We start from the raw sequence: 27,739 nt of genomic DNA on the forward strand, positions 1-27,739 counted from the left end.
CCACAGACACTGCCTGCAGCCATGCCTCGCTGAACTTTACATTCTCAGACATTTTCCAATAAAGTCGGAAGTAAAGTGCAGACCGTCCCGATCCACCCTTATATTTAACCCCCACTTTATTTTGTTTGTCCATAACTTTCGACTATGCCATGGTCTCGCGTGACTAGATGTTCATGGTTGGTGCTTTACTTTTTTAGGTGATAGTTTTCAACTTTAAAAATAACTCCTAGTTCTGCTGATTGGATTTGTATCATTAGTGTTAATAAAATGAACTCTACTTTATTCTTCTAAATTAGTGTGGAATTTTTATTGTGTTGTGTTTCCTCGTTATTGCTGTTTGTGTACTACATACATACTTTACACATTGCCTCTAAGTTAATACTGACTGTTTTTGTACCAAGCTTCCAGAGGTTTATCCACAGGTTAATGTAATGACTTTACTAGTTCACCTTGACAAAGAGTGAGTCTGTTGCTTGAACTGGGTATACTCCACACTCAACAAACAGCATAATTTCTCACAGATGTCCAAAGTGGGATTTTTTTTGCATTGAAGGACTGTGAAAACTGGACATTTCTCTGCCCACTCAAAATGCCAAGGGTGGGCAAATGTCCAAACTTTCGATGGACCCTCTTCTACTAGGCTGTCTGAGGAGTATGTTGGCAGTCAAAATGTAGAAGTCTTTGCCATTGACATACTGATGGTCTGCCTGACTCTAAATGTGTTGGATACACTTTCAGTTTGGTAGAGAGGGTCTCTGTTACCATTGTGATGGAGTACCCTCTCCTCCAAAATATAAATTGTGCCATAACTCTCTACTGTCAAACTGTGCAGCAGGTAGTAAACTAAATACATGCTGACTCCATATTTAAACTCAGCACTGTTTTCATAAAATGTGGTTTTAACAACTGTCTTGCCCGACATTTTAGAATATGAGCAAGGGACTGTAATGGAAAAGAAATTGCACCTTGTGTTTGAGAAGAACAATTTGCTGTGCATATTCTATTCACCACATATGTACAATGAAGGAGTCAGAGAAACAGTGTACAAGGACGATACCAACCACCCCGTACTACCTAAGGTGTGAATCCACACTGGACAAAGTCCAATGTGCCGATATGTCAAAGGAGATTCACCCAGGCACAACAAATTAAAGTGTAAATCAAATAGGTAAAGGCTGTCAAAAAATGTTTTATTGTTTTTTTTTCCTTTGGGTTAACAGTACATTGAAAAGGAATTTATGTCCATCCTGTTTATAGAGAGATGGTAACAACTTCAATATAATGATGAGCAGGCTACATCCGTTCAGTTCATGGTAACAGCCGACATGTGTTTTGTCACACAGTGACTTTTTCAAGGCTATTTGACAGTAATAGACATTAGGGGCCAGATGTAGGTAATCCTATTTTACCGATTCAAAAATACAGAATTTTACCGATTCGGTATTTTAGAATCGGTAAATGGGATGCAGGTAAAAAATCGGTAATTTTTACTGATTCGGTAAAATTCGGTATCAGCCAGGAAAAAGAAAGTAAAGCTCAGGAGTCAGCCAATCAGGTGCAACCACCCCCCTCCCAACCAGGAAGTTGCTACACCCAGGCAGCTGGAAGCAATTAGAAGGTTCTGGGGAGTCCGTGAGAGCAGAGCTGAGTCCCTGAGCCACAGGAAAACTTTTGTGCATTTAAAACTGAAAAATGGCAAACACCAGTGAAAAGGAACTCTCAGAGAGGAAGAGAATAATATTTATTTTTATTTATTTATTTGGGCGATTTTTAGAGCGCGCAAATACCCGAGGGTGTCTCGGCGCTATAGTTGCAGAACTCTAAAGTGGATAGGAGAGAATTAGGCTGGGAACAACCAAGTTTTTAGTTTTTTTCTAAAGTTAAGCAGAGTCGGAGCAGATTTGATGTGGCGGGGGAGCGTGTTCAACAATTTGGCTGTGGCAACAGAAAAACGTTTGTCGCCCCAGTTAGCCCTTCTTGTACGAGGGACTCTGAGTAAGTGAGCTGAGGATGAACGTAATGTTCTTGGGTGTTCGAGCGGGTGGAAGGCTTGTTTTAAAAATAGAGGGCCATGGTTGTGGGTAGCTTTATATGCTATGCATAAAGCTTTGAATTTGATACGACTCCTCACCGGCAGCCAGTGTAACTGTCGGATGTAGGGGGAGACAGATGCAAATTTGGGGATGGACAACAAGGTCCTGGCTGCTGCATTTTGCACTGTCTGTAGTTTGTTAAGGACCTTTTGTTGTGCGTTCAGTAGCAAGGCATTACAATAGTCAGTTTTGGAGAAGACTAATGTGCTGACTAAGGTTTTGCCTGCGGATGGAGGTAGGTAAGGGATTAGCTTTTTGATCCTTTTTAATATGTGGAAGGAAGAGGAAATACAATTCAGCACCATGGAGCTGTAGGTCCTCGTGGAGGAGGTGGTGAAAGAACACCATACATTGTTTGGAGAGCTGTCCCTGACTGTGGCTGAATCTGCCAAAAGAAAGATTTGGCTGGAAATACAGTCCAAGGTGAATGCTGTAGGAGTGACTCCAAGGGACATACATGACCTGAAATAGAGGTGGTGGGACCTCAGGAGCTTGACTAAGAAGAAAATTGTAGGGCTCCACAAAGAAGCAAACCGAACTGGAGGAGGGAGGAACCGTGCACCTCCCCTGACTGAGCTGGAGGAGCTGGTGGAGTCCACCATAGAACCAGAAAGCGTCTGTGGACTGGGAGATGCAGACAGCTCAGCCAGAGATGCCACTAGAAAAGGTAAGAAGTATGCACAGCAATCACCCCACCCCATTGCCTTCCCTTTCCCCTATGTGGCAGTGTTAACCCCAATCTAGTAGAGGTAGCAATATACAGCAGCAATGCATTATGGGAGATGTAGTCAAGTTATGCAACACATATTAGTAATAATGAAGCCGAGGCAATATGTACAGTGTTTCAGTGAGAAGAATTTAATGTGAGGCAGGAGCACATAGCTAATGTACGCTTTTATGTCCGCAGGCGAGACATCTCGCAGGCGTACCAGGGAGAAGGAAGGCAGTGCACCACAGAGGGATGACAGCCAGGAGACAGGCACAAGTGTAGGGAATGTCACTGAGGATACTGTTGCACCAACAACATAGCCACCATCCCAAGAGCTTGAAATGTCTCCACAGCTGCAGGCATCCCCATAGCGTTCAGGATCCCCTCTGCTACTGTCCTCACCTGAACTGCTTGCGTCACTGCCACAAACAACACCTGTACCTCAAAAGAGCAAGAGGCATGTCGCTGCCCCACTAGTCGAAATGAAAACATCAGCTGGTGACATGGAGGGGGATGAGACACCAAACTTGGCTGGGGAAGGAAGCACTGCCACACAGCAGTCCAGTGCAGAGGGTGCCCGCACAGATACCAGACGTCGCAGGCCCAGACACAGCAGTGTTGAACAACATGTGGAGGGTCCCAGTGTCTTCCGTGGGCTGGAGGGTAGCATGGTCAAGATACAAAGAATGCAGGGGAAGGCCATCCAGTCAGTGCAACGCCAGATGAGGCACCTGAATGCAAACATGGAAAACATTGGGAAGAGCATAAGTGTACTGGTGGATGAGAACAAAGAGATGGCATCAAGTATGAAAAAGATGGCTGCAGGGATGCAGGACATGTCGCAATCCATGCTTCTCTTGTGCATGAAACTAGATCAGGACAGAGCAACAAGGAGGAAGGACAGGCAGGAAGCACAGCAACACACCAAGGCTGTTAACCGCCTGGCCACATCAACTTCCCTTCTGTGCAGACGAAGTGTAAACATGCAAGAAGGCTTAGCACCAGCCGCGGTCCATGGAGGGAGTTCCGGTGGGGCAGGGAGGCGGGGCGGGGGAGGGGCAGTGTGGGGGGTGATAAACACCGGAATATGGATGATTGCAGGTAAGGAACCTATTAAATTAATAAAACGAATTTCGTACCGTGCCCTGCATCGCATTTTAGAACACATTAAGTTAAAATCGGTGATGATTTATCATTTCATATGTTGTGTTTCATCTTCAAAAATGTTTTTTCACATGCAGGAATCTTATTGGTGCTCTTAACTGGATTACTGTCTTAGGAGCACTATACAAATACAATACAACAGATAATATCGAACTCATGTGCTTTATAAAACTCTCTGACAACATTTTAAGATAGCAAAGGGTAGATAAGCAATGGTAACCTTGAATGACACATTTAGGGCTGCTTTTCAAAGAGGTAAATCATTTTTTGGCATTTCATCTCTATTCTTTGGCACCCACGGTTTCATAAGAGAGTTACTATTCGGAAACAGATATTCATTGCTGATACTAATCATTTTATTTTGTACGTTGTCTTGCACGGATCAGTCGCTACACAAAGCCTTGAGCACGTCAGTCCAAGATAAATTATGTGGAAGTCCATGACCTGACTTCTAGATTCTTAGCATAAATTATTAGTGAGTCTGAGCCCACACGTCCATATATCATCTCCCCTGTGACATATTTCCCTCTAGTGCCTGCCTCAAGCCTCTAAGCACCACTCTACCCAAAATTCGGTACCAGCTATCTCTGTTACTCTACACTAAAATTAAGATCATACAGCACCTCTTCACATGCCTGAGCCATTAACCTCTTCCAAAGCAGACCACAAAAAAACTGGAATAGCCCACTGGAATAGCTGCCAAGTGTCCTTTCTGAGCCTACCATTTTTTAGAACAGTAAAGTGATGTTAATCTGTGTGTGAAGGAGCTGCACCACATTGAAGACTCAAAGCTAAATTTTAGAACCTCTTCACACACAACCTGATACTATGGCCTCCAACAGGAACACTTACAGATTGCAGGGTTAGTGAAAGTACCAAAGGCTTTGATCTGTGTTCATGCAGGAAAATGGCAGTATCAACAGTCAATGAGGGTGACACTGAAGCCAGTGGGAAAAGTGAGTGGTATCCAAGGACTAGAGCTGTGGGTACCTATGCCAGAAGCTGTACCAAGGGAAAGCCATGTAAGACTGGAAGGTTGGATGGTAACCACATGAAGAGTGAGCACTGCTTTAATAGCTCATGTGTTACAACAGACTCTGCCAGAGATAAGAAGGGACAACTAGGGACAGTTCTCACTCTATTCTCATATCTCTAGTTGCACTACTGGAACATGCAGTGGCTCATACTTGAACTAATTAACAGTCACAAGCATCTTGAATCTCTTTTTGTGTACTTTCAAATAATTATGTCCAAATATGCTTGTTCGTAATCTTTTTTATGTCAAACACTTGTTACTTATACTCAAGTTTTTATTTTTTTTCTTCAAAAAAGTGTCTCGAATTGGTGAGATTTTTAAAAGAATGCCCATTTTTCCTGTATAACCATTTTTGAGAATAACTGATCGAAATGTGTGTGTGTGTATTACATTCCTTTTGGATTTGGTTTGTTACCTTGACACAAGAGGATAAATATTTAAACAGGCTTGCAATAAAATCCCTCCAGGTTTGACAGAGGAGTTTGTGTAATCAGTAAATTGTAAAAGTATTTTTGACATAAAATCACGTACTATTTTGAGTGTGTAGACCTTAAGGAAACCCTACCTAGCAGAGGTCTTTGAATCACAGAGTGCAGGATTATGCACAAAAAAAGTTTAGCAATAATCAGATTCGTTTTTAAATGCATTTGAGAATCATTTGAATAAAAATCATGACAAACACTCACGTATCTTTAAATGGTGCATAAATATAGTCACTGATAGATGTTTCTTCACTGTCCTTTGGGATTCACCTTGATTTGTTGGTTGTTGGTGAGAACCTGTCTTCCATAAAAATCATCACTAGTTTTTGCAGAATTTACTACTATGCATAACTCATGTTTTAAACACTTGCTCTTTGTTATTTTACACACTCAATACTATAATCTTTTTTTTACAGGTTTGTGAAATACGCAAAAAATGAAAGAGAAGCAGTGTGAAAACAACCAGCTAGAAGATTTGTTTCCCACTTTTTTCTTTAATAATTTAAAAGAATGCTTATTTTTGTATTTTTGGAAGATTCCATCACAAATGCCAGCAGAGCTGCTGAGTAGAACTGCATTTTTCAAGATGCTGTTTTGCTGTAGTATCTCAAGCCATCACAGTGGAATGCATGTAAGATTTGCAAGTAACAAGTATAATGAAGAGAGAATTATAGCTATCATAGCCTGCTAGCCCTAAAGCACAGCATCAACAAATGCCAAACCAGTTATTAGTCTCATATTTGTTTTATATATTTTCCTGTGCAATCACTTAATATTTAACACTTCTTTTTCGAAATAAAGGACTGGTTGTCCAAATTTCCAAATCCTGCACATAATCATGACTGTAGACTTTTTTCAAAATAAAAAATCTACTTTCACCTGTAATACGTCACATATTTGCTGGATTTCCTGTTGTAATAACTGTAATAACTTTAGGGTGAGGGTGGAAACAAGGATCTCCCTAGAAGGGATGTGAAAAGTATTTCTCTAGTTTGTGTCAAAAACTACAATGCCATAAGTGTGTGTATTCAAGTACATTCAAAGTGACCTTTCACATACAATTAGTTTTCCTAACTTTAGGACTTTCCATATGTTTTCAAACCTGGAAAAACATTTGCATGTGTTCTGAGACTTAAATATAGCAATTTAGAATTTTCATACATTTTTATTCAGACGATATGCGATTTTTGGAAATTACTGAAAGTCACTTTTTAAAAATCATAGGCCTAAACGCCTGAAGACAGGACTCTTACAATTAATCATTTGATTTTTAATCAGGACCATTAGTTTACATTTTAGTTAAGGCAACCCAAATTCTTTTAAAATAAAATTGTTTCTACCATACATTGCAAAATATAAGATATATGTGAATGTCCTCAGCTTTTCTCTCTTCTTCAGTTTTCATTAATTTGGAGATTGATTAATGTTTGTGACAACCTATTAAAAAAGGCCTGAACAAACACAATATTCGTCATAGTGATGAATATAAAAGTAGAACCAGAACCAAAATCAGAATAAAAATTCTCTTTATTCGGCTGCGAACAGACATAAAAGCATGCAAGATGTGCAAAATAGCAATAGTATTTATACAAATTATTTACAAAACGCAATTTAAATACATAAAATTATCAGGTTTGAGATATTAGTGATTAACAATCTGAATATAAATAGCTGGGATGAGCAAAACCAAGATTAAGACAGAGTTGAGTACTAATTCATCAGTCAACTAAAATGAATCTAAAACGATCGACCTCCTGGAGTGGACTGCAGCTTTAAGAAACAGAGTCACATGTCAACACATTACTTCATTCGGTAATGCCAGTGAAAATGATATGCTTGCATACAAAGCCATAGATTCCTAAGCCTCAAAAAGGATATGAGGATTCTTTTCGTATCCATTTTATAATATTTACAAAAGAAGAGAAATTTACCATAGTTTGTTTGTGCAAGTTAGTACATGGGCATTCTCTAGAGTCGAGCTGGGGTTGGTGTCCAGCCAGAAAACAAAGAAAATATTTAACTATGCCAGCCTGGAAGCTGAACAATAAAAGCTTTCCCAGCTCTTATCAGTATTTTGCAGATAGGTGGTAGAAATGGCCCCTGGATTAAGATGTAAATAATGTGTAACATTTGATTCTTATCTTTCAGCCCTCATCCTCTCTTTTTTGGCTTAATCTAGCAACAAGACTTGCACTTGCCTTCTGGAAGGGGCTGCCCGCAGCATTCTATCTAAAAAAGTATCAGCCAATCCCATAGCCTCCAGAGATTTTTCGTTGTACACTATCCAGGGGATCAAAAGATCCTTATCATATGCCAAACAGTCTAAAATCTCTCTAGTTATTTTTTCTTTTTCTGAGATCCAGATAGCCACAAAAGAATTAGCTGGCTACGAATAAATGTGCTCAGAAAGCCTAGTCCTAGTTCATTGTGGCAAATACACCTAGCAGTTGACAGGTGGGCTGAAAGTACTCTTCAAAAGTATCAATTTTCCTCACTTTGGAGGTTAGTTGAGTCATCTAGGCCCCATATGCCAGTCCTACAAGTTGCTATAGGAACATATTGTGCCGAATATATTTGCAAAAGGGGTGTAAGGAACCTCTCTCCCTTGGGTGACAGAAGACTTAGCATAGAGCCCACAGCCCTGGAGAACTTGGTCTTACTTTGTGCGATGTGTGCAGACCATTTCCCAGACGAGCTGGAAGTGACCCCCAGGAAAGAGAAGGAGCTAGTGCTTAAAAACACTTCCTTACCAATCATAATAGTTAAGGGTTACTTACATATGTTTTGGGCCAAAGGTCATTATAAAATACTTAATAAAACTTAGTTAATAAATACAGCCTGCCCATATAATTAACAACGGTTTGCTCAAGATAATGCAAGGTTTTGGGGGTACGAACAATCAACACCACGTCATCCGCACACAATAATAAAATAAGTGATTTTTGGAAATTACTGAAAGTCACTTTTTGAAAATCAAAGGCCTAAAAGCCTGAACAAAGGACTCCTATAGTTACTCGTTTGATTTTTAATCCGGCCCATTAGTTTACAGTTTAGTTAAGACAATCCAAATTCTTCGAAAATAAAATTGTTTCTACCATACATTGCAAAATATTCGATATATATGAATGCCCACAGCTTTGCTCTCTGCTTCGGTTTTCATTAATTTGGAGATTGACTAATGTTTGTCTGTGACAATCCATTGAAAAAGGCAGGAACCAACCCATTATTCATCATAGTGATGAATATAACAGTATAATCAGAATCAAAATCAAAATTCTCTTTATTCGGCTGTGAACAGCCATAAAAGCATGCACGATGTGCAAAATAGCAATAGTATACATACAAATTATTTACAAAACACAATTTAAATACATAAAATCTTCTAGTCTGAGATATTAGTGATTAACAATCTGAATGTAAATAGCCTGGGATGAGCAAAACCAAGATTAAGAGGGAGTTCAGTTCTAATTCATCAGTCTACTGAATTAATCTAAAACCATCGACCTCCTGGAGCGGACTGCAGCTTTAAGAAACAGAGTCATGTGTCAACATGTTTTGTCATATGGTAATGCCAGTAAAAAATGATATGCTTGCATACACTTAATTGAAAATTGGTACTTGTATAGCGCACTACTCACCCGCAAGGGTCTCAAGGTGCTTGTACGAATACCGCTGTGGAACCCATCCTGGCTTTCCCTGTGAGGTGTCAACTCCTGGGCACACCCAAGGTGGAGGCCAGGCATCCTTAGCATTGTGGGGGCAATTGTGGAGATTAAGCGAACTATTGGCCAGAGTTGCAGAGTGGGACTCTATGATTGGAATAGGCACCGAGGCAAGAATTATCAAGTCCGTGGAATTTTTGAGCCCAAGACCCACCGAGGCAGGGAATTGAACCCTGGTCCCAAGCTAGACCTCTGCATCAGGGTCTGCCACTCTAATCATTGAGCCACACTTCTCCAAGCTGTAGATTCCTAAGCCTCAAAAATGGTATGAGGATTCTTTTCATATCCATTTTATAATATTAACAAAAGAAGAGAAAATGTGCCATAGTTTGTGCAAATTAGTACATGGGCATTCTCTATAGTCGAGCTGGGGTTGGTGTGCAGCCGGAAAACAAAAAAAATATTTACCTTTACCAGGCTGGAATCTGAATATTAAAAGCCTTTCCCAGCTTTTATTAGTATTATGCAAATAGTTGGTAGAAATGGCCCATGGATTAAGATATAAATAATGTTTACCATTTGATTTTTGTCTTTCAGCCCTCATCCTCTCTTCTTTGGCCCGCTCTAGCAACAAGACTTTCACTTGCCTTCTGACAGGAGCTGCCAGCAGAGTTCCATCTAAAAAAATATCAGGAAATACAATAGCCTCCAGAGTTTTTTTGATGTGTGCTATACAGGGAATCAAAATACCCTTATCACATGCCAAACAGTCTAAAATCTCTCTATTTATTTTTTCTTTTTCTAGCTCCAGAAAGCCACAAAAGAAGTAGCTGGCTACGAATAAATGTGCTCAGAAAGTCTAGTCCTAGTTCATTGTGGCAAATAAAGCTAGCAGTTGACACGAGGCTGAAATTACTCTCCAACAGTATCAATTTTCCTCCCTTTGGAGGGTAGTCGAGTCATCTAGGCCCCGAATGCCTGCTCCATAAGTTGCTATAGGAACACATTGTGCCGAATATATTTTCAAGAGGGGTCTGAGGAACCTCTCTCCCTTGGGTGACAGAAGACTTAGAAGAACTTGGTCCAACTTTGTGCGATGTGTGCAGACCATTTCTCAGACGAATTGAAAGTGACCCCCAGGTACGAGAAAGGGCTACAGTTTAAAAACACTTCCTTACCTATCGTAATAGTTAAGGGTCACATATGTTTTTGGCACAGGTCATTAACATTTTTTAATAAAATGAGTTAATAAATCCAGCCTGGCCATAAAATTAACAAAGGAGTGCTCAAGATAACGCAAGGTTTTGGGGGGTAGAAACAATCAACACTGCGTCATCCACATACAATAATAAAATAAGCAATTTTTGAAAATTACTGAAAGTCACCTATTGAAAATTGAAGGCCTAAAAGCCTTAACACAGTACTCCTACAGTTACTCGTTTGATTTTTAATCCGGCCCATTAATTTACATTTCAGTTTATATCTTTAGATGTATGTGAATGCCCTCAGCTTTTCTCACTGCTTCAGTTTTCATCAATTTGTAGACTGATTAATGTTTGTCTGTGACAAATCCATTAAAAAGGACGGGCCCTAACACACTGTTCGTCATAGTGATAAATATAACAATATATAATATAACAATCAATTCCTGTAATCCCACACTTATCATCAATATGTTGGTGCTCCAAGCCTTTATAGGACAGGAAAGGTTTTTGTAAAGACCACGTGGTTTAATAGATGTGTTTATCATTTCCTTTCCTTTGCTTTGCTTAAATCTGCAATACAATGACAACGTATTCTACACTGATGTATTCTACTCTGTTGCAAAGCACTCTGAAACTCACACTATAAAACAAAGTATATAACTAAATGGTGGATTCCTCACAAATTGAGATCCTGTGGATGTATTTTATGTGTGCACTCAAATATTTATTGCTAGAAACAACTGTATGGAATCAACAGAATTTAAATGGTATAAACAACCTTTTACTTGATCTATCTTTAAGTACAGGTTTTTTAAATTACATTTTCTGGTAATCTGATTGATTGATTGATTGTATCTATAATTCTTTAATATATTAATCACAAAGCAGGGACTAATGTTGCGCCATCACCATTTGTGGGAGTCATCACAAATGTACAGGGTACGGTTTTTCCTTTTTCTATTATATTACATTTTTCATCACTATTGGATTTTAAAACTGACCCTTAGCTGAACATGCGTTCACTACATAGAGTTTGGCTTTTGTTTTTGCTGTTCCTTTATGGGCTCATCAACATCTCCACCATGCCTTGATCACTGCAGATTAGGGCCTCATTTCTGAAACACTGCAAAATACACAGAGTTTCAAGGCTATGTCAATGTGCTGGAGCTTTTAGCACTGTCCAGGGATACAGAACACTCTGAATGTATACTCCGACTTCCAGCAGCGTTGAGTCAAATCATTTTTGTCTTAGATCTTATCAACAATTTTCTACTGCTTATATTTTTGTAATCTTTAGCCATTTTTAGATGAAAAAAAATTGAATTGTATATCACTATGTGCCAAGCTGTAACACGTTTTGTCAGAGAAAATAATCAGTTCATTTTTTCCAGCTGTGCTTGATGTTTGAGTGGGTGAGGAGTAGAAGCTGGCCTTTCCCTTGTTGCACAACTAAAGTGAGAAACAAATACCGCACTATGAGGAAAGAAAAGACTTCTTGCAGCATGGTTGAACAATAGCAGATGAATTAAGCATGCTAAAGGAACATTTCTACATATGTATGACAAGCATCGACCACAACAGGATTTTTTTTATCATTTTCAGATGCGCGACCTGATTTTTTTTTGTTAAGGTCATTTATATACCGACTGCAGTGTTCCATTATTTATTTCAAATATATCTGCTTAATTTAAAGACAAATTAGGATTATTGATTGATTTTCTCTAAGAATTTTAAAGCATGTTTGGAGCTTGTTTGTATACATTAAAACATATATAGATATGCCTTGTTTCTGTACCTTGTGTATGTAGTACAATTGCTTGCAACTCATAGAAAGCGCTAAGGACCATTAATTTTTTCTGTTGAAATAAAAACAATACTCTGTAAAAAACAATCCGATGGGGTGAGTTTTCTTTTCAGGTGCTTGCGTTTTAATTGAAAGTTGATCAATTGTGTTTAACAGTCGATGTTTATTATTGTTTACTTGTGTCCCCTTCTATGCTTCAATTCAAATTTGGTAACATAAACACATTAAAACGATCTCTTCATTAAAAATGTTTGAAATACAAATTCATGATACTAAAGCCTCATATTGCTTAAATGTGGTGCTCAAATTGACTACATTAATACATTTCGAAATATTCATTGCATCCATTAAACATGTCATTGATCCATTGCAGTGTGAAACATAATAAGACATAAAACTGACTTTGAAAGTTCAACATCAGTAATCATAATAGGACCTGCAGTTTCCAAATCCATCACTCACAATCTAGAGATTTGTAATTCCATACTGTGAACAGTTTGAATGAATTATTGAGAAACGTCTGAGGCCTGTGCCGTGTTTATGTTCCCACCTTGTATTCTTAATGATATGCTCATTTGCCTTCTACAGGTCTTGCGACCTGCCTCCCGCTGTCCCCTGGTCACAATCCCTCTCCCATGGTTCCATGACTTCCTTCTGTTCTATTGTGGAACCTTGGGCTAGGGTGGCGGTTGGAGGACAGTTGGAGGAAGACTGTGGTTCGGATCAGACGTCTCGTGGTGTCAGGGCTTGTACCTCAATAAAGGCTGCTTCACCTACTTGTTCTTCTTCGAAGTGTCTTTACAATTTTGGCAACGAGTGCCCTGACACCACTACGGACCTGAATGTGTCTTCTGCACATCTCTCCCTCCGAGGTCAATATTCTGCGGGCGTCCAGAGTTCGAGCTTCTGTTTTGCTGAGTCTGTCTCCAGTTACTTTGTTTTGCACCCCGAGCTGCTGCTCCAGTTACGAAGAATCTGCCTCCAAGTCTTCAAGTGTGCACAGTGAGATCTTTGCTGTTTGTGGGTTTGCTGCCTCCTTTTGCACGATCTCTTCACCAACCCTCGGTGAACTTTTCTTCAGCACTGTTCTAACTCCTGGTGCTTTTAGATCCCCCGGTGGTCCACTGTACGATCTGTACCAGTTTGGGGCTGATTCCTTCTTCCTACGTGAATCGCCCACCTTTTACTTCAATGCAATGAAATACCTTCTCATGGCCTTCACTGAAAGATAACCTTCTCTTTCCTGAGGTACTCCTGTGTTGTTCCTGCCAACGCAACGCAAACATTTCACCTCAGGCTCCCCTTTGAGACCTTGTTGTGCATTTGTGACATCATTGAACCACATTGAAGGTGTCAGCCATTTTACCTTGGACTACGCGTTCTTCACGCAGCGGGCATTTTATGTACATTGGTACCGACGAATGATTGCCATTCAACAGTGATGCTCACACTTTCTTTAGGCTACACAGCGTATTCTACTTGTGCGTCACTTATCCACTATCCTTTCAGTGATGCACACACTAACAAGTGCGTCACTTCATCAGTGATACGCACAATTTAATGCGTACCAGGTTCCGTACATTATTGATCGTGGGTTATTCCTCATAACAAGTACCACGCTCTGGATACTTCAGTGATGCACACACTGCTTCGTGTATCTGTCAAGCACTGCTCTTTCATTTAATTTGTTATTTATTCTTCAATCCTTTTCCCATCTTTATGTGACCATTCACTAATTTACCTCTGGAGCACTATATCTTAATTCCTTGCCATGCGCTATTCACTGCCATTTACTATTCTACTTCTGGCTTCACTCTTCCTTTACTTATTAAAGCGTGCTTAACTGACTTCTCCTTTCTTTCTACACATCAATCTTCTTTTCTCCTCTCACCCTCGTTCACTCTCCTTACTATGGCGTCAGGTAACATTTGGAACCTTTCCCCTCCACATCCTTTGATCCCCACATCATCTCTTAGATGGGAAGACTGACGCGAATATTTCGAAAACTACATCTCTACATTTGAGGAGGACGATGAGGAGTTAACTCCTGAAAGGAAGAAGTTTTTACTACACTGCTTGATCACGCAAACAATGAAAATTTATAATTGTATAAATAAGAAACACAGATCCGTGTATAAAGGCGATGTTTACACCAAAGCTCTTGATGATTTATCAAATTACTTGAAACCCACTGTCTGTGTGTCAGTCCACAGATTCAAATTTTTCCATCGCAAACAAAGTTCGGAGGAGTCAGTTGAAGATTTTGTTGCTGCACTCAAGAACTTGGCCTTGTCCTGCCACTTTGGCATGCTGCATGACGAGTTCATCCGCAACCAAATAGTAATGAGAGCTGCCAATCGTAACATCCAGGAAAAAATGTGGGCGAAAGGAGAATCCTCACTTCAATAAGTCATTGATATTGTCAAGAGATTAGGTCTGACTGGAAGGTGTGCCAAAGCGGTCTTTTTTGAAGATAAGCACAAACCTGAAGGGGAGGAACAACCCATAGTTGCAAGAGTCAAGAACTTTAAAAACACTGTTCATTAACAGTCCTGATTCTTCCTAAAAGAAGGATTTTACTCCCAGAGCTAAATTAACAGGGAACAGGAAATGTTATAGGTGTTATAGATGTGGCAGCAGATGTCACTTGGCTAACGATAAAACATGCTCTGCTCTTAAACGGAAATGTACAAAATGTGGTGTTACAGGCCATTTTGTCAAAATGTGCCAGAGTAAACAAAAGAAGTACTCTAATGTAAGGTTTATTGTACAAGAAGACCATGACGATTTATATTCTTCTGATGATGAGGATATGAATCTCTTTGTATTGCTAGTCGATGATGACATACTGAATGTAAAGAGAAGAAGTAAGAAACCTATATGTGATTTAAATATCAGTGGGGTGGACATCTTCATTGTAGCTGACTCAGGTTCACTGTATACTATTGTTAATAAGAGTGTCTGGGAAGGGAAATTTGTACCCGTGTTAGGACAACATCTGGTTAATCCTGACATTTCTCCTAAAACATTCACGGGGGAACCTATTGATGTTTTAGGTTACAGAGAACTATCTTTCCAATTCAAAGACCAACATACTGTAAGTAAATTGTATGTTTCTACCGTCGGTCCATCAGTACTTGGGTGGAAGGACCCGGGGAAAACTTGGCATAATTCTAGAACCTATTAGCCCAGACCCTGTGCTTTCCTTACAGACTGATAATGAGTATAAGAATGTCATTATTACAAGATTCCCCCGTGTGTTTTCTAAGATTGGAAAGTTGAAAAGTTTCCACCATAAATCCAGAAATATCCCCTTCTCCATCAGGGAGTAAGTCGAATCTGAACTCTTTGAATTACAGAAGTCTGGCAGAATTGAACCGGTAGAGTCAGTTGAATGGGTCGCACCTTTAGTTTGTGCCAAAAACTCTAATGGTAAACTCTGTTTGCGTGTGGACCTCCGTGACCTTAATAAAAACATCCTCATTGATCAGTTCCCCTTACCCAAGATCAGTGAGATGTTGTCACATACTAACGGCATCAACTGGTTTTCCACTATTGACCTTACTGCGGCATACCAACAGGTAGCCCTACACCCCGACAGCAAGAGCCTCACCACCTTTGTGACACCCTTCGGGAGCTACAGATTTAAAAGAGTTCCCTTCAGACTGGCCTCTGCTGCGGCCATGTTCAAGAGGCTAATGCATATACTGTTGCAAAACGAGGCAGCATCTGTGAGGCCTGCACAAATAACATGACTACATGTGTCTTTCATTGGGAACCAAACACCCAATTGTAGCGCCTGCTGAGGTCAGCCCTCAGCCAGGGTCTGGTTATGGCTGGCTCAGAGAAATATGACAGTTCTGGATGACCCAAAAGCAGTAGAAATATATGACTTTAGACTCAGCAGAATACTCTTTCTCACAGCCATTATTCACAGCCCCTGGCAGTCAAGAAAATCTTCTGCAATACCGCACTCTTGAGTGACGGGAAAGTTTGGCATTTTTCGTCATTATTCTTGTGCAGAGGAGATGGGACAACAGCTCTTTAGCAGTCCTGCCTCCTCTAGTTACGATTGGCTTCTGAATTCTGATACCTCTAGGGATTGTAACCCTGAAACGAGTGATGCCACACCTCCCATTGACATAGGTGTCCCTAGAGATGATGTTTCCCAGAATGACCACAGGAACAACTTTCCAATGAGGAACCCCTTGTTAGTGCTCCACGTGACCTCATCACCAATAGAGTAATTGACATACCCAATGCTGATAATTCTGACATTGCACAAGGTTGTCCTCCTCACCATGGTTCTCACGTTGATGGGACTATGGTTAAGGAACCCGTGGTGCGCAGACATGGCAGAGAAGTTAAACTGCCTGGAAAGTTACATGATTTTTTATGTGATTAACCTCCTTTCTCGTCTGTTTCCCCATTGTTAGCCTGTGCATTTTCCTTGCTCTCTCTCCCATTTTCCCCCTCCTTCCCTACCTTTCCCTCCCCTAGTTGCAAAACTCTTTAATTTGTTATAAATAAGGAGATGTGTTGTTTTTACGTTTCCACCTTGTATTCTTAATGATATGCTCTTTTGCCTTGTACAGGTCTCGCGACCTGCCTTGTGCTGTCTCCCGGTTGCGAGGCCTCACCCATGGTTCTATGACGTCCTTCTGTTCTATTGTGGAACCTTGGGCGAGGGTGGAGATTGGAGAACAATTGGAGGAAGACTGTGGTTTGGATCAGATGCCTCTTGGTGTCAGGGCTTGTACCTTAATAAAGACTGCTTCACCTTCTTGTTCTTCTTCAAGTGGTCTTTACAGCCTGGTGTATCACACAGACTTGCAGTGGAAACTTGCAATTAGCAAAATCTGTAGTTTCACGACCACAAAACAGTGTTTACCAGAAAATGAACCAATTTTGTGAGGCTTAAAAGTATTTCCCACTCACAAAAGTGGGTCTCTGCTAAGGATGCCATTCAGAATTTTTTCAGACTGCGATGTGTCAACGATGTCCATCTGCAGTAGTGGTAGCAAATCATTGATCAAGTGCCCAAATCCGATCTGGGTGGTATCTAACTCCCAAAAAAGCTGCTGTGGGACAGCTTCTCCTTTGTGAATAGTGTTGGACGGTTGAAAGGGGAGTAGATAGTAGTCCAAGGGACCACTGCATGGTCCCCTGATGTTTTTCAAAATGGATTTTTTTTAATGCAGGACCTTTTCCCTTCAACGGACATGAGCTGCTTTAAAAATGTTTTTCTTAGGAAATACATATGCAGGGGTGAAAGTCGGCTGGCCCTTGCAGGCCACCCTACCTGTGCTCACAGCCAATCCCAGGGGTTGGCAAATGGTGAACTGACTAATTTTCATTAAGTAGGTCACTCTATGACCATCTGTGAATGGGTATTTTATCATGTGAACTATTAATATATTGGACACATAAAATGACAGGCAAAGAGTGAAAAGGTGATATGCAATTTGCACTAATTGTTTGAGGGATGCCTAGTTCCACTCAAAAGGTACTTTTGCAAATGGTTCAAATATTATCCTAACCTCAACTAACCCAATTCTTCACATTAACACTAACGGCCATACTACAATGTCTGTGGATGCTGTGGTGTTAATTCAACACACCTGTAGTTAAGAGTGCTGAGTGTTCCACAAACTCTGGGGGGATGAAACTAATAGGGATTCTTGGTTAAAGCATGAGATTCCTCTGTGTGGTGAGGACTTAATTAGGAATCAGTGATTTGGGGTCTGATCCACATCATCCCCATCACTTTTTTTCAGACACTTCAGATGCTTTCAGCAGCTGAAATCTCTGGTGGCACCATGAAAGGTCTGCTGTAACTCTGTTGATTTTGTAATACCTCATAGGAATAGTGTCAGGAGGCCCATAATAAGAGCATAAGTCTCTGTAACACTAAACAATTCTGTGACTCTAACCTTATGCCTAGCCATGATCCCATTACTCATGCTGACCTATCTCTCACCCTTATCCTAATCTAATACCTTGGTTCATCCACTGTAATCGAATCGAGTGTAGTAGGCATAGTGCAATATCTATCTATCTATCTATCTATCTATCTATCTATCTATCTATCTATCTATCTATCTATCTATCTATCTATCTATCTATCTATCTATCTATCTATCTATCTATCTATCTATCTATCTATCTATCTATCTATCTATCTATCTATCAAGCTATCTATCTATCTATCTATCTATCTATCTATCTATCTATCTATCTATCTATCTATCTATCTATCTATCTATCTATCTATCTATCTATCTATCCCTGTAGTTTCTGGTGCTAAGAACCCTATCTGATTGGTCTAGTCTCAACTTCTTCATGATATTCTGGCTCACACATAGCATCCCTAACAGAGCAGGGTGAAAGTGTATGGCACTCACAAAACCTTAGGCAACAGAAAACAACATGTACATGACAGGAAGGTATTCGAATCGGTTGTGGATTCTAGTTTGCAGAGTCAAGCATGTCTGACTTTCCCCATCCCATGCAGTGACAGTCAGCTACTTACACAGTTTCCAGTGTCTTACAGTCACTCTTTGAATGTTTACCTATGAGAAATCATAGTTGCCCCAGACTTATGTGACAGGTATATATTTATGATAGCTTCAACATATATGTAAACAAACATGTATAAAATAGGGTTTCTTGTTCAGGGGTGGACGCCCCACTCAGACAACAACCACAATCCTTGTTAGTGTGCACCACAAAAGTCTCCAAACTAACCTGTGCTTAATCCTCTGGTAGCTTGGTACAAAGCACTTAGGCTTAACTTAGAGGCAAAGTGTAAAGTATTTATGGAGCACACAAACAGTAATAATGTTAAGAAACAACACAAGAAAATATTGTAAACCTTAATAAATCAAATGATACCAAAACAACAAAAATCCAATCAGTAGAACCAAAGATATGCAGTTTTAACATTTGTAGTGACAATAGTGCCTAAAAGCACACATCACAAGTCGGGTTAAACTGGTCATACTACACCAGGCGAAAATCATAAGTTCAGCCAACCATGATGGAGCACAGGTCAAGTAAGTCAAGTCAAAAGATTTATATAGCGGGCTACATACCCATAGGGTCTCAAGGCGCTTGAGGAGGGGTGGGGAATTACTTGTCGAATATCCAAGTTTTGAGTTTCTTTCTGAATGCTAGGTGGTTCTGAGTAAGGCGAAGGTGAGTAGGAAGAGAGTTCCAAGTTTTAGCTGCCAGGTAGGAGAAGGATCTGCCTCCCATGGTGGTTTTGTTGATGCGAGGTACAGTCGCAAGAGCTTGGTTGGAGGATTGTAGCTGACGGGAGGGGGTGTAGAAGGACAGTCGTGTGTTGAGGCATTCAGGTCCAAGTTCGTAAAGTGCTTTGTGTGCGTGGGTTAGGAGGCAGAAAGTAATCCTCTTATTTATGGGGAGCCAGTGGAGGTTTTTCAGGTGACCAGAGATGTGTTCTTTACGCGGGATGTCTAGTATGAGCCTGGCTGAAGCGTTCTGGATGCGTTGGAGTTTTTTCTGGAGTTTTGCGGTGGTACCGGCGTAGAGGGTGTTTCCGTAGTCCAGGCGGCTAGTGACCAGTGCGTGGGTGACCGTTTTACGAGTTTCGGTGGGGATCCAGCAAAATGTTTTTTTGAGCATGCGAAGAATGTTGAAACAAGATGATGAAACGGCGTTGACTTGTCTGGTCATCGAGAGTGAGGAGTCCAGGATGACACCCAGGTTCCGTGTGTAGTCTGTCGGGATGGGTGCTTTTCTAAGGGCCTCTGGCCACCAAGAGTCGTCCCAGGCGGAGGGGGAGGTGCCTAAGATGAGGACTTCTGTTTTGTCGGGGTTCAGTTTTAGACGGCTGTGCTTCATCCACTCGGCTACTTCTTTCATTCCTTCTTGTAAGTTGGTTTTGGCGGTCTTAGGGTCTTTTGTGAGTGAGAGGATCAGTTGAGTGTCGTCAGCGTAGGAGATGATGTTGAGGTTGTGTTGGCGAGTGATGGTCGCAAGGGGGCTCATGTATACGTTGAAGAGGGTGGGGCTGAGAGAAGATCCTTGTGGCACGCCACAAATGGCTTTCGTGGCCTCTGACTTGAATGGTGGGAGGCGGACTCTCTGGGTTCTTCCGGTGAGGAACCAGGTGATCCATTCCAGTGCTTTTCCTTGGATTCCGACGTTACTGAGGCGATGTAGAAGGGTGCTGTGGCAGACTGTGTCGAAGGCAGCGGAGAGGTCGAGGAGGATGAGGGCGACTGTGTCTCCGTTGTCCAGTAGAGTTCGAATGTCGTCAGTTGCAGCGATGAGTGCGGTCTCAGTGCTGTGTTTGGCTCGGAAGCCGGACTGTGAGGAGTCAAGGGATTTGTTGGTTTCGAGGAAGGCGGCGAGTTGGTTGTTGACAGCTTTCTCGATGACTTTGGCCGGGAATGGAAGAAGCGAGATGGGGCGGTAGTTTTTGAGTTCGGTGGGGTCAGCTGTGGGATTTTTCAGAAGGGCGCTGAGTTCTGCGTGTTTCCAGCTTTCCGGGAAGGTGGCGGAGTTGAGGGAGCAGTTGATGACATCTCAGAGGTGTGGTGCTATGATGGAGTCTGCTTTGTTGAAGATGTGATGGGGGTATGGGTCAGTTGGGGATCCTGAGTGGATGGAGTTCATCAGGCGGATGGTGTCCTCAGTGGAGATTGGGTTCCAGTTGTTGAGGATGTTCAGGGGGGGTGAAGGTCCTGCAGAAGGTTGGTCTCCGGGTCGGTTGTCGAAGCTGTTGTGGATGTCTGCGATTTTGTTGTGGAAGAAGGAAGCTAGGGAGTCGCAGAGGGCTTGGGAAGGGGTGATGTCGTTGGAGTTGGCTGATGGGTTGGTGAATTCTTTGACGATGTTGAATAGTTCCTTGCTGTTGTGGGCGTTGTTGTCTAGTCGGTCTTTGAATGCGGCTTTCTTGGCAGACCGGATTAGTTGGTGGTGTATGCGGGTGGCGTTTTTGAAGGCGTCCCTGGTGCTGGAATTTGGGTCTTTTTTCCAGGCCTTCTCGAGGGAGCGACAGAGTTTCTTCGATTTCTTAAGATCATCGTTGAACCAGGAGGCGTTTTTGCTGCCTGGTTTGCTTTGACGTTTTTTCAGCGGGGCTAGGATGTCGGCGCTGTTGGATATCCATTGGCTGAGGTTAGTGGCTGCTTGGTCGGGGTTTGAGGAGTGGACAGGAGGGTTTTGAAGAAGCGATGAGGAGATCTGGTTGATGGTGATTTTGTCCCAGTTTCTTCGCATGGTGGGTTGAGGATGGTTGTAGATTGTGGACTTATGGTATGTGAAGTGAACGCAGCTGTGGTCCGTCCAGTGAAGAGCTGTGGTGTGACTGAAGGAGACATGTTTGCTGGAAGTGAAGATAGGGTCTAGTGTGTGGCCAGCAATGTGGGTGGGGGTAGTGACCAGTTGTTTGAGTCCGAGGTTGGCAAGATTGTCCAGCAGGGTGGTGGTGCTGCCGTCGTTGCTCTTTTCCAGGTGAAAATTGAGGTCTCCCAATAGAATGTAATCCTCGGAGGGGAGGGCGTGTGGGGTGATAAAGTCAGTGATGTCGTCACTGAATTGTGCACGGGGTCCTGGACGTCGGTAGAGGATGGTGCCTCTGAGTGTGGTTTTGGGGTCGATGTGGATCTGGAAGTGGAGGTGTTCGGCGTTGGCGAGGTTGGCGTCAGCGCTGGTTGAGATGCGGATGGAGTTCTTATGGACGATAGCGATGCCTCCTCCTGTTTGCTCAGTGCGGTATTTACGGATGATCTTGTATCCTTCCGGGATGGCAATGGTGATGTCTGGGGCTGATGAGGCATTCATCCATGTTTCTGTTAGGAAGGCGACGTCCGGTGAGATGGTGTCGAGTAGATTCCAGAGGTCGATGGCGTGTCTGTGGACCGAGCGGGTGTTGAGCAGGATGCATTTTAGGTGGTTGGTGTCAGGTCTCTGAGTGGTGTTGGTGGATGAGGAGCTGGATTTGGTGCCGTCGAACTTGCAGGAGTTGCAAGAGAAGGGTCCATGGGTGAGTCCAGGAGCGGCTTGGACGCAGTTGGGGGAGCGGCCGAGGTTAAGGGATAGGAGGGTGGAGGCGTCGTAAGTAATGCGGGAGGGCTGGGCAATTTCATTTATCTTCTTCACAGTTTTTGGTGTGCATTTCATAGTTCGTGCTAACATACAATTGAACAATGTTCTAACACAGAAAAATCTAGTTTCCTCTAGAATTATTTCCTACAAACATCCTAAATTATTAAATTCATAACTCCAAGTTTTCATGTCTTGAGTGTTCCAGTTTTGACACACTTCACTCAGAGAGTGATGGAATCAATTGTCCTGTTTCTCTGCAAAACCGCCTATTAACTAAATTAATCTGCAAATAAAATTCCCCAAAATATGTGATCTTAAGTGAGAGACTTTGGGGCCTTGTTTCCAAAGCATTTTGGAGTACCTAAAGAAGTACTTCTGTTGCACTCTTTAATGCACTCGTATGCTATGTAGGTTGGTCCCAAACATTTAAAATGGGAACAAAGGAAAATTTAATAGCAATTTTTGTATGCATTTTTACAAATACGAAGCACTGTGCCACATTAAACTAAAGCTGTGAGTAAGGACTACCATGTACTGCATGTAGCACAATGCATAGCAGCGGAAGGATTGAAACAGGCTTATGAACAGTGTGCAACTCAACAATAAGACACAGTTGGAAAAGCTCCCACCCCTTGTGGGGAGATGGTAATTGGCTCACGGTTTATATAGTTAGCACATGTGAGCTGTTGGGCACTAGTTCTCACAAACTGAGCAGCAGGCTATGTTCCCCCCAACACAGCTCATGATTGTTCACGAGGACAAAACACTGTTGTAAAATGCTCTACAACATTGGCTACACTTAAAGACTCAAGTAAATGGACTGCCTTTTTCTGCATTTACTATGAAGGACCGGACCTGGCTTGTGAACGCAGTGCAACTCCACCATCAAGTAATGTTTGACCAACAGTTCTGAGATTCATCTTTCTTCAGTCGGAACAAGTCTATCTCATGAAAGTGACGATACATGAAAGTGAAGAAAACATGACATTAAAGTGTGGAATTTGGATGTTTACACCGGATTCAATCATTTTGAGCAGCAATTAAGGAGTTGGTCTATAAATGGAATGCACTGTAAGAAGTACATTAGGTTTATCAATAGTGGGGATACCACTGCCCTCTTCCAGACCCCAGGAACAATAGTGTGCAAAGACCAGCTTTTCTCTCTAAATAGAAGGAGAGTCTACTAATCGATTTGAAAACACCGGGGAGCACATATCTAAAGATGATCCATACAAATTGAATAACAGTTTGTTTAGAGAAAATAGGGAACTTGACTAAAAAAGATTCTGAAATATCAAACAAAGGTAGAGGGATTCGGGCAATGGCAAAGGTGTTTTTTTCAAATAACAGTTAAGCCTTCTACGGAATTACCTGAACATTTCAGGTTACAGCATAGTCTCGTGGTTGAGAAAGTGCTGCAAGGTCCATAAACACATATTTTACTTCTAACTCCTGGTTATTTATTTATTTTATTTTGAAAGTTTTATAGAGCGCGAACAAGAACCTTGCGGGTATCAGAGCGCTTTGCAGTAAATGAGTATAGTTATATCATACATTAAACATATACAAGGATCATAGTACATAGCAAAATGTTCGTTCACATATGTGATCTCTGGGCCAGGGCGATAATTGGTTATGCGAATGTAATGGTGCGTAAATCCCAAATACTGAGTTTTAAGAATTTTGGGTAACTCTTTCATTTTTCTTACACTTACGCTTTTCATGTCATTATTGTGAGAGGGAGATTGGTTTAAGTAAATTAGCTCACATAGACGACCGTCCAATACAATTACCAGAGATTTTACATGATTTTTTAACCCATAGGGAATAATTAGAGTAAACTTTCATGCAGACGACTGCCTAAAATACTAAGCAGCTATCTCATTGTACGGGAGTGTATTCCATGGATATAATTTTAATGTAGACAATTTCTCATGTTTAATTTGCATACTTTTCATAAATATTACAGGTGCTATAATTGGAAAAAAAATACAACTCTTTGCCTACCTCTCTCGCTATAATTCTCGCCCTCTCAATTTCTCACCCTCTCTTCACCTCTCTTTCTCTCTCCCATACTCCCTGCACTAAGCCGCTCTCATGATTGGAATTTTGTGTTTATTTACACTCATTTAAAAGATGTTAAAGAGATCCATGAGGAGAAGTAATTTTGGGACTATTATTAGTGCAGATAGCTGTTGTAAGAGAATTAGTTAATGAGATGCACTCAGCGAAGGCAGCAGGCATTTATTAACCAGAGGTAAGTTTAAAAGCTGGTCTTTAGAAGAACAAAGAATTTTACCCAGATGAACAGAATGGTGTACTGTGTGACCAAATGGTGTGAAGAACCGTGTGGACAAGCTTGCTTTGCCTTACCAGTTACACAATCATGCATGTCGCACCCTTAAAAAGGTTGACAACATCTGCTGGAACAACCATCAGGTGGTACGAGATCAGCGGCGGATCCTCCATGTGAGCGGAGGAGTGCCACCCGCCTCCATACACAACTTCAGAAAGCTGGAAAAAATGGTAATGAAAGGATTTTATTACCATTTTAGTTTTCCTGCTTTCTGCCAAACTGAGAGACATGGCCAGTGCCTCATTGCTGCTGATTGGCAGCAATGATGAGTGACCCTTTCATTGTGAATTGGGCATGTCGGTTTTGCCAGCTACATTATTACGGCCAAACAGACATGAGCAATTTAACCTCATCAACCTGGCTGTCATAGACAGCCAGGTTGGGGAGCAGGCACAGGCCTTCAGTGCTCTTCGTAGCGCTGAAGCAGCCTGCTCCAGCCAATTCAGACACTTCTCCCATGCAGCATGAGTCGGGAGCCGGCTGGAGAACACCGAGGACAGGAAGTGATGCAGGCAGAAAAGGTAAGTGGAACTTATTTTTCATTTTAAAATGTAAATGTTTATTTTATATTGTTTCATTTTATCTATGTCGACTCACTGTTCTTGTGGGTCACCAACCGCCACTGAGCGAGATTGCCTAACAACCAGGCAGAGTGTGACTGAATGACAGTAAATGAAAAAATGTGACAGTAGCATCACTAGCCACTCCTGGCTCAGAAGGAGGTTACCCATCCACTGTACCAACTGGAAGAAAAATTCTAACTAATAGAACATTGTGAAAAAAATAAATGTTTGAAATAAAAACAGGCTAACAGAACAAACTGCCAAGTGCCTCAACTAGCAAATTAAGCTAAAAGAAGCATGACATGGAGCGAGGCCCTGCAAGGGCGTGGTCCTGGAATATTATGGAGTAAATATTGTATAATAAACAATTTGTGTCCTAATTATCATTTTAAAAATTATTGTCCCAATGAAGATAAAAAAAATATATAGATAAAAAAATATATAGCCAGTGGTATGTAACTGATAAACCCCTCCCCGATACAAGGTAAAAAAGGTGCCAGCCTTACTCATAAATTCAAATGCTGTTTGATTGCAACTTTGTAATCCCAGTGCAAGTTGTGTACATTTGTTGGCCTCACACACAGACTGGGGACTTTGCTGTCAATTTTGTTACAATACCTTTACATCAATGGAGGTCAAAGACCACTACCTACTCTCAAACTTTTCAGAAATGTTTTTTTTTCAATGCTGCCCCATTTCCTTTAAGTAAACTGAACCGCATTTATTTAAAAAAGTTAAAGTAAAATTAAAAGTGATCACATACAGGGTAGTTTGCTGACCCTAAAAAGCCACCATTCTTGTGATGACCATCGATTGGAGTTAATCGCAGTTTGCAACCTCATGAACGGTAATGCGATAGGTGAGATTGCAACACACTCTGAATGGGAATTTTACCAACTGACATGTTATTACACAGGTTGGATAACAAAATTCTATTCCATGTGCAAAAAAGTCAGTGAACAATTTGCAACCACTTTTTATAAATGGGATTTCTGTGATTCTGGCCCTTCATTAGTCAGTTAAACTGAAGATAAAGGGCCCGATTCACAGAATTAACTTAAGACAAAATCCTAAACTTACTACTTTTGGTATTCACAGAATGCACTTGCTACTTTTGGTATTCACAGAATGGATTTACGACTACTAACTTTACGTCTGCACTCGGGATGGAGATTCTGCCCCGGAGGCAGAGCTTCCGGCTTGGAGGCGGAGCTTCTGGCCCAGAAGTGGAGCTTCCGGCTTGGAGGCAGAGATTCCAGCCCAGAGTTGGGGATTCCGGCCGGTGGTGGAGATCTCCACCCCCGGGCCGGAAGCTCCGCATCCAAGCCCGAAGCTCTGCCTCTGGGGCGGAAGCTCCGCCTCCAAGCTGGAAGCTCCACCTCCAGGCCGGAAGCTCCGGCCGGATGCGGAAATAAAGTTAGTAGTCGTAAATCCATTCTGTGAATACCAGGGGCTAGATGTAGGTAATGAAAATTTGCCGTTTCTAAAATACCGAATTTTACCGATTCAGTATTTTAGAATCGGTAAATGCAATGTAGATAAAAATTTGGTAAGTATTACCGAATCGGTACGATTCGGTATTTACCGAATAGGTATTTACCGATTTGGTAATTCACATTCATTCCTATGGGCCTGGAGGCCCATAGGAATGAATGTGAATTACCGAATCGGTAAATACCGATTCGGTAAAATAGGGAAACATTCAAGGGTGGCAGGGTGTCACATTGACACCCCGTTGCACCCCTGAAAAGTGCTTGCATGTCTGCCACATGGCACTGTTGAAAATGCACAGATTTGCGTTTTCAAAGATATTCGTTATTTACCACCAACTAATAGTTGGTGGTAAATAACGAATCCTTAAATGTAAAAAGCACTCACTTGAGTGCTCTCTACATTAAGGATTCAGTAATTTACTGAATCGGTATGTTAAGAATTCGGTAATTTACCGATTCCTTAAATTACCGATTCGGTAAATTACCGAATCCTACTATTTGGCCACCTACATCTGAAAAGCCTAATTCCGGTCGGTAACGGCCGAAATTCGGTAATTTCGGCCGTTACCGACTGTAATTAGGCTTCCTACATCTGGCCCCAAAAGTAGTAAGTGCATTCTGTGAATACCAAAAGTAGTAAGTTTAGGATTTTGTCTTAAGTTAATTCTGTGAATCGGGCCAATAGTGTTTCTCTGTTCTTTTAAATCACCTGCCAAACAAGGGCTGGTGGAACTGTGTGGGTGGTTTTTAAACTCATATGTTTGACTGTTCATTTGTGTTAGTTTCTTTCTTATCAACACTGATTCAGCACTGATGTCCTCAAAATAACCTGGCCTTAAAACATATGTATCCCTGACAGCGGTAACATGCCCTTCGGAGATGGAACTGACAAGATGCACACTGTTAAGTAGGCTGGATTTTGCAAGAAAAGGGTGGAGTAATTATTTACTTTTTAACTAACAAGTATCAACTATTAATTCCGAAATTAAGGGTAAATGTAATTTATCTAAAATCGGTACATGATCGGATAGGGACATTAGGTTGAATTTATGAATGATGGAGTTTTGGAAAGCTTTAGCAATCACAGCACACAGG

The 27,739-nt window shown here is 41.4% G+C and overlaps 1 protein-coding gene across 1 annotated transcript in view; it reads left to right on the plus strand.

Annotated features, from left to right (window-relative positions):
• The window catches only part of C4_1H8orf34 (chromosome 4_1 C8orf34 homolog), a 984,673-nt gene extending 972,446 nt beyond the window's left edge, over positions 1-12,227 (plus strand). The window contains exon 14 of the mRNA XM_086965849.1: positions 5,901-12,227. Coding sequence (XP_086821975.1) covers positions 5,901-5,908 — 8 coding nt within the window. The 3' untranslated portion in view covers positions 5,909-12,227. The remainder of the gene's footprint in view (positions 1-5,900) is intronic.
• The last annotated feature ends 15,512 nt before the right edge of the window (positions 12,228-27,739 follow it).

The sequence above is a fragment of the Lissotriton vulgaris genome, chromosome 4_1 (genome assembly GCF_964263255.1).
Source record: "Lissotriton vulgaris chromosome 4_1, aLisVul1.2, whole genome shotgun sequence".
Taxonomy (NCBI): Eukaryota; Metazoa; Chordata; class Amphibia; order Caudata; family Salamandridae; genus Lissotriton; species Lissotriton vulgaris.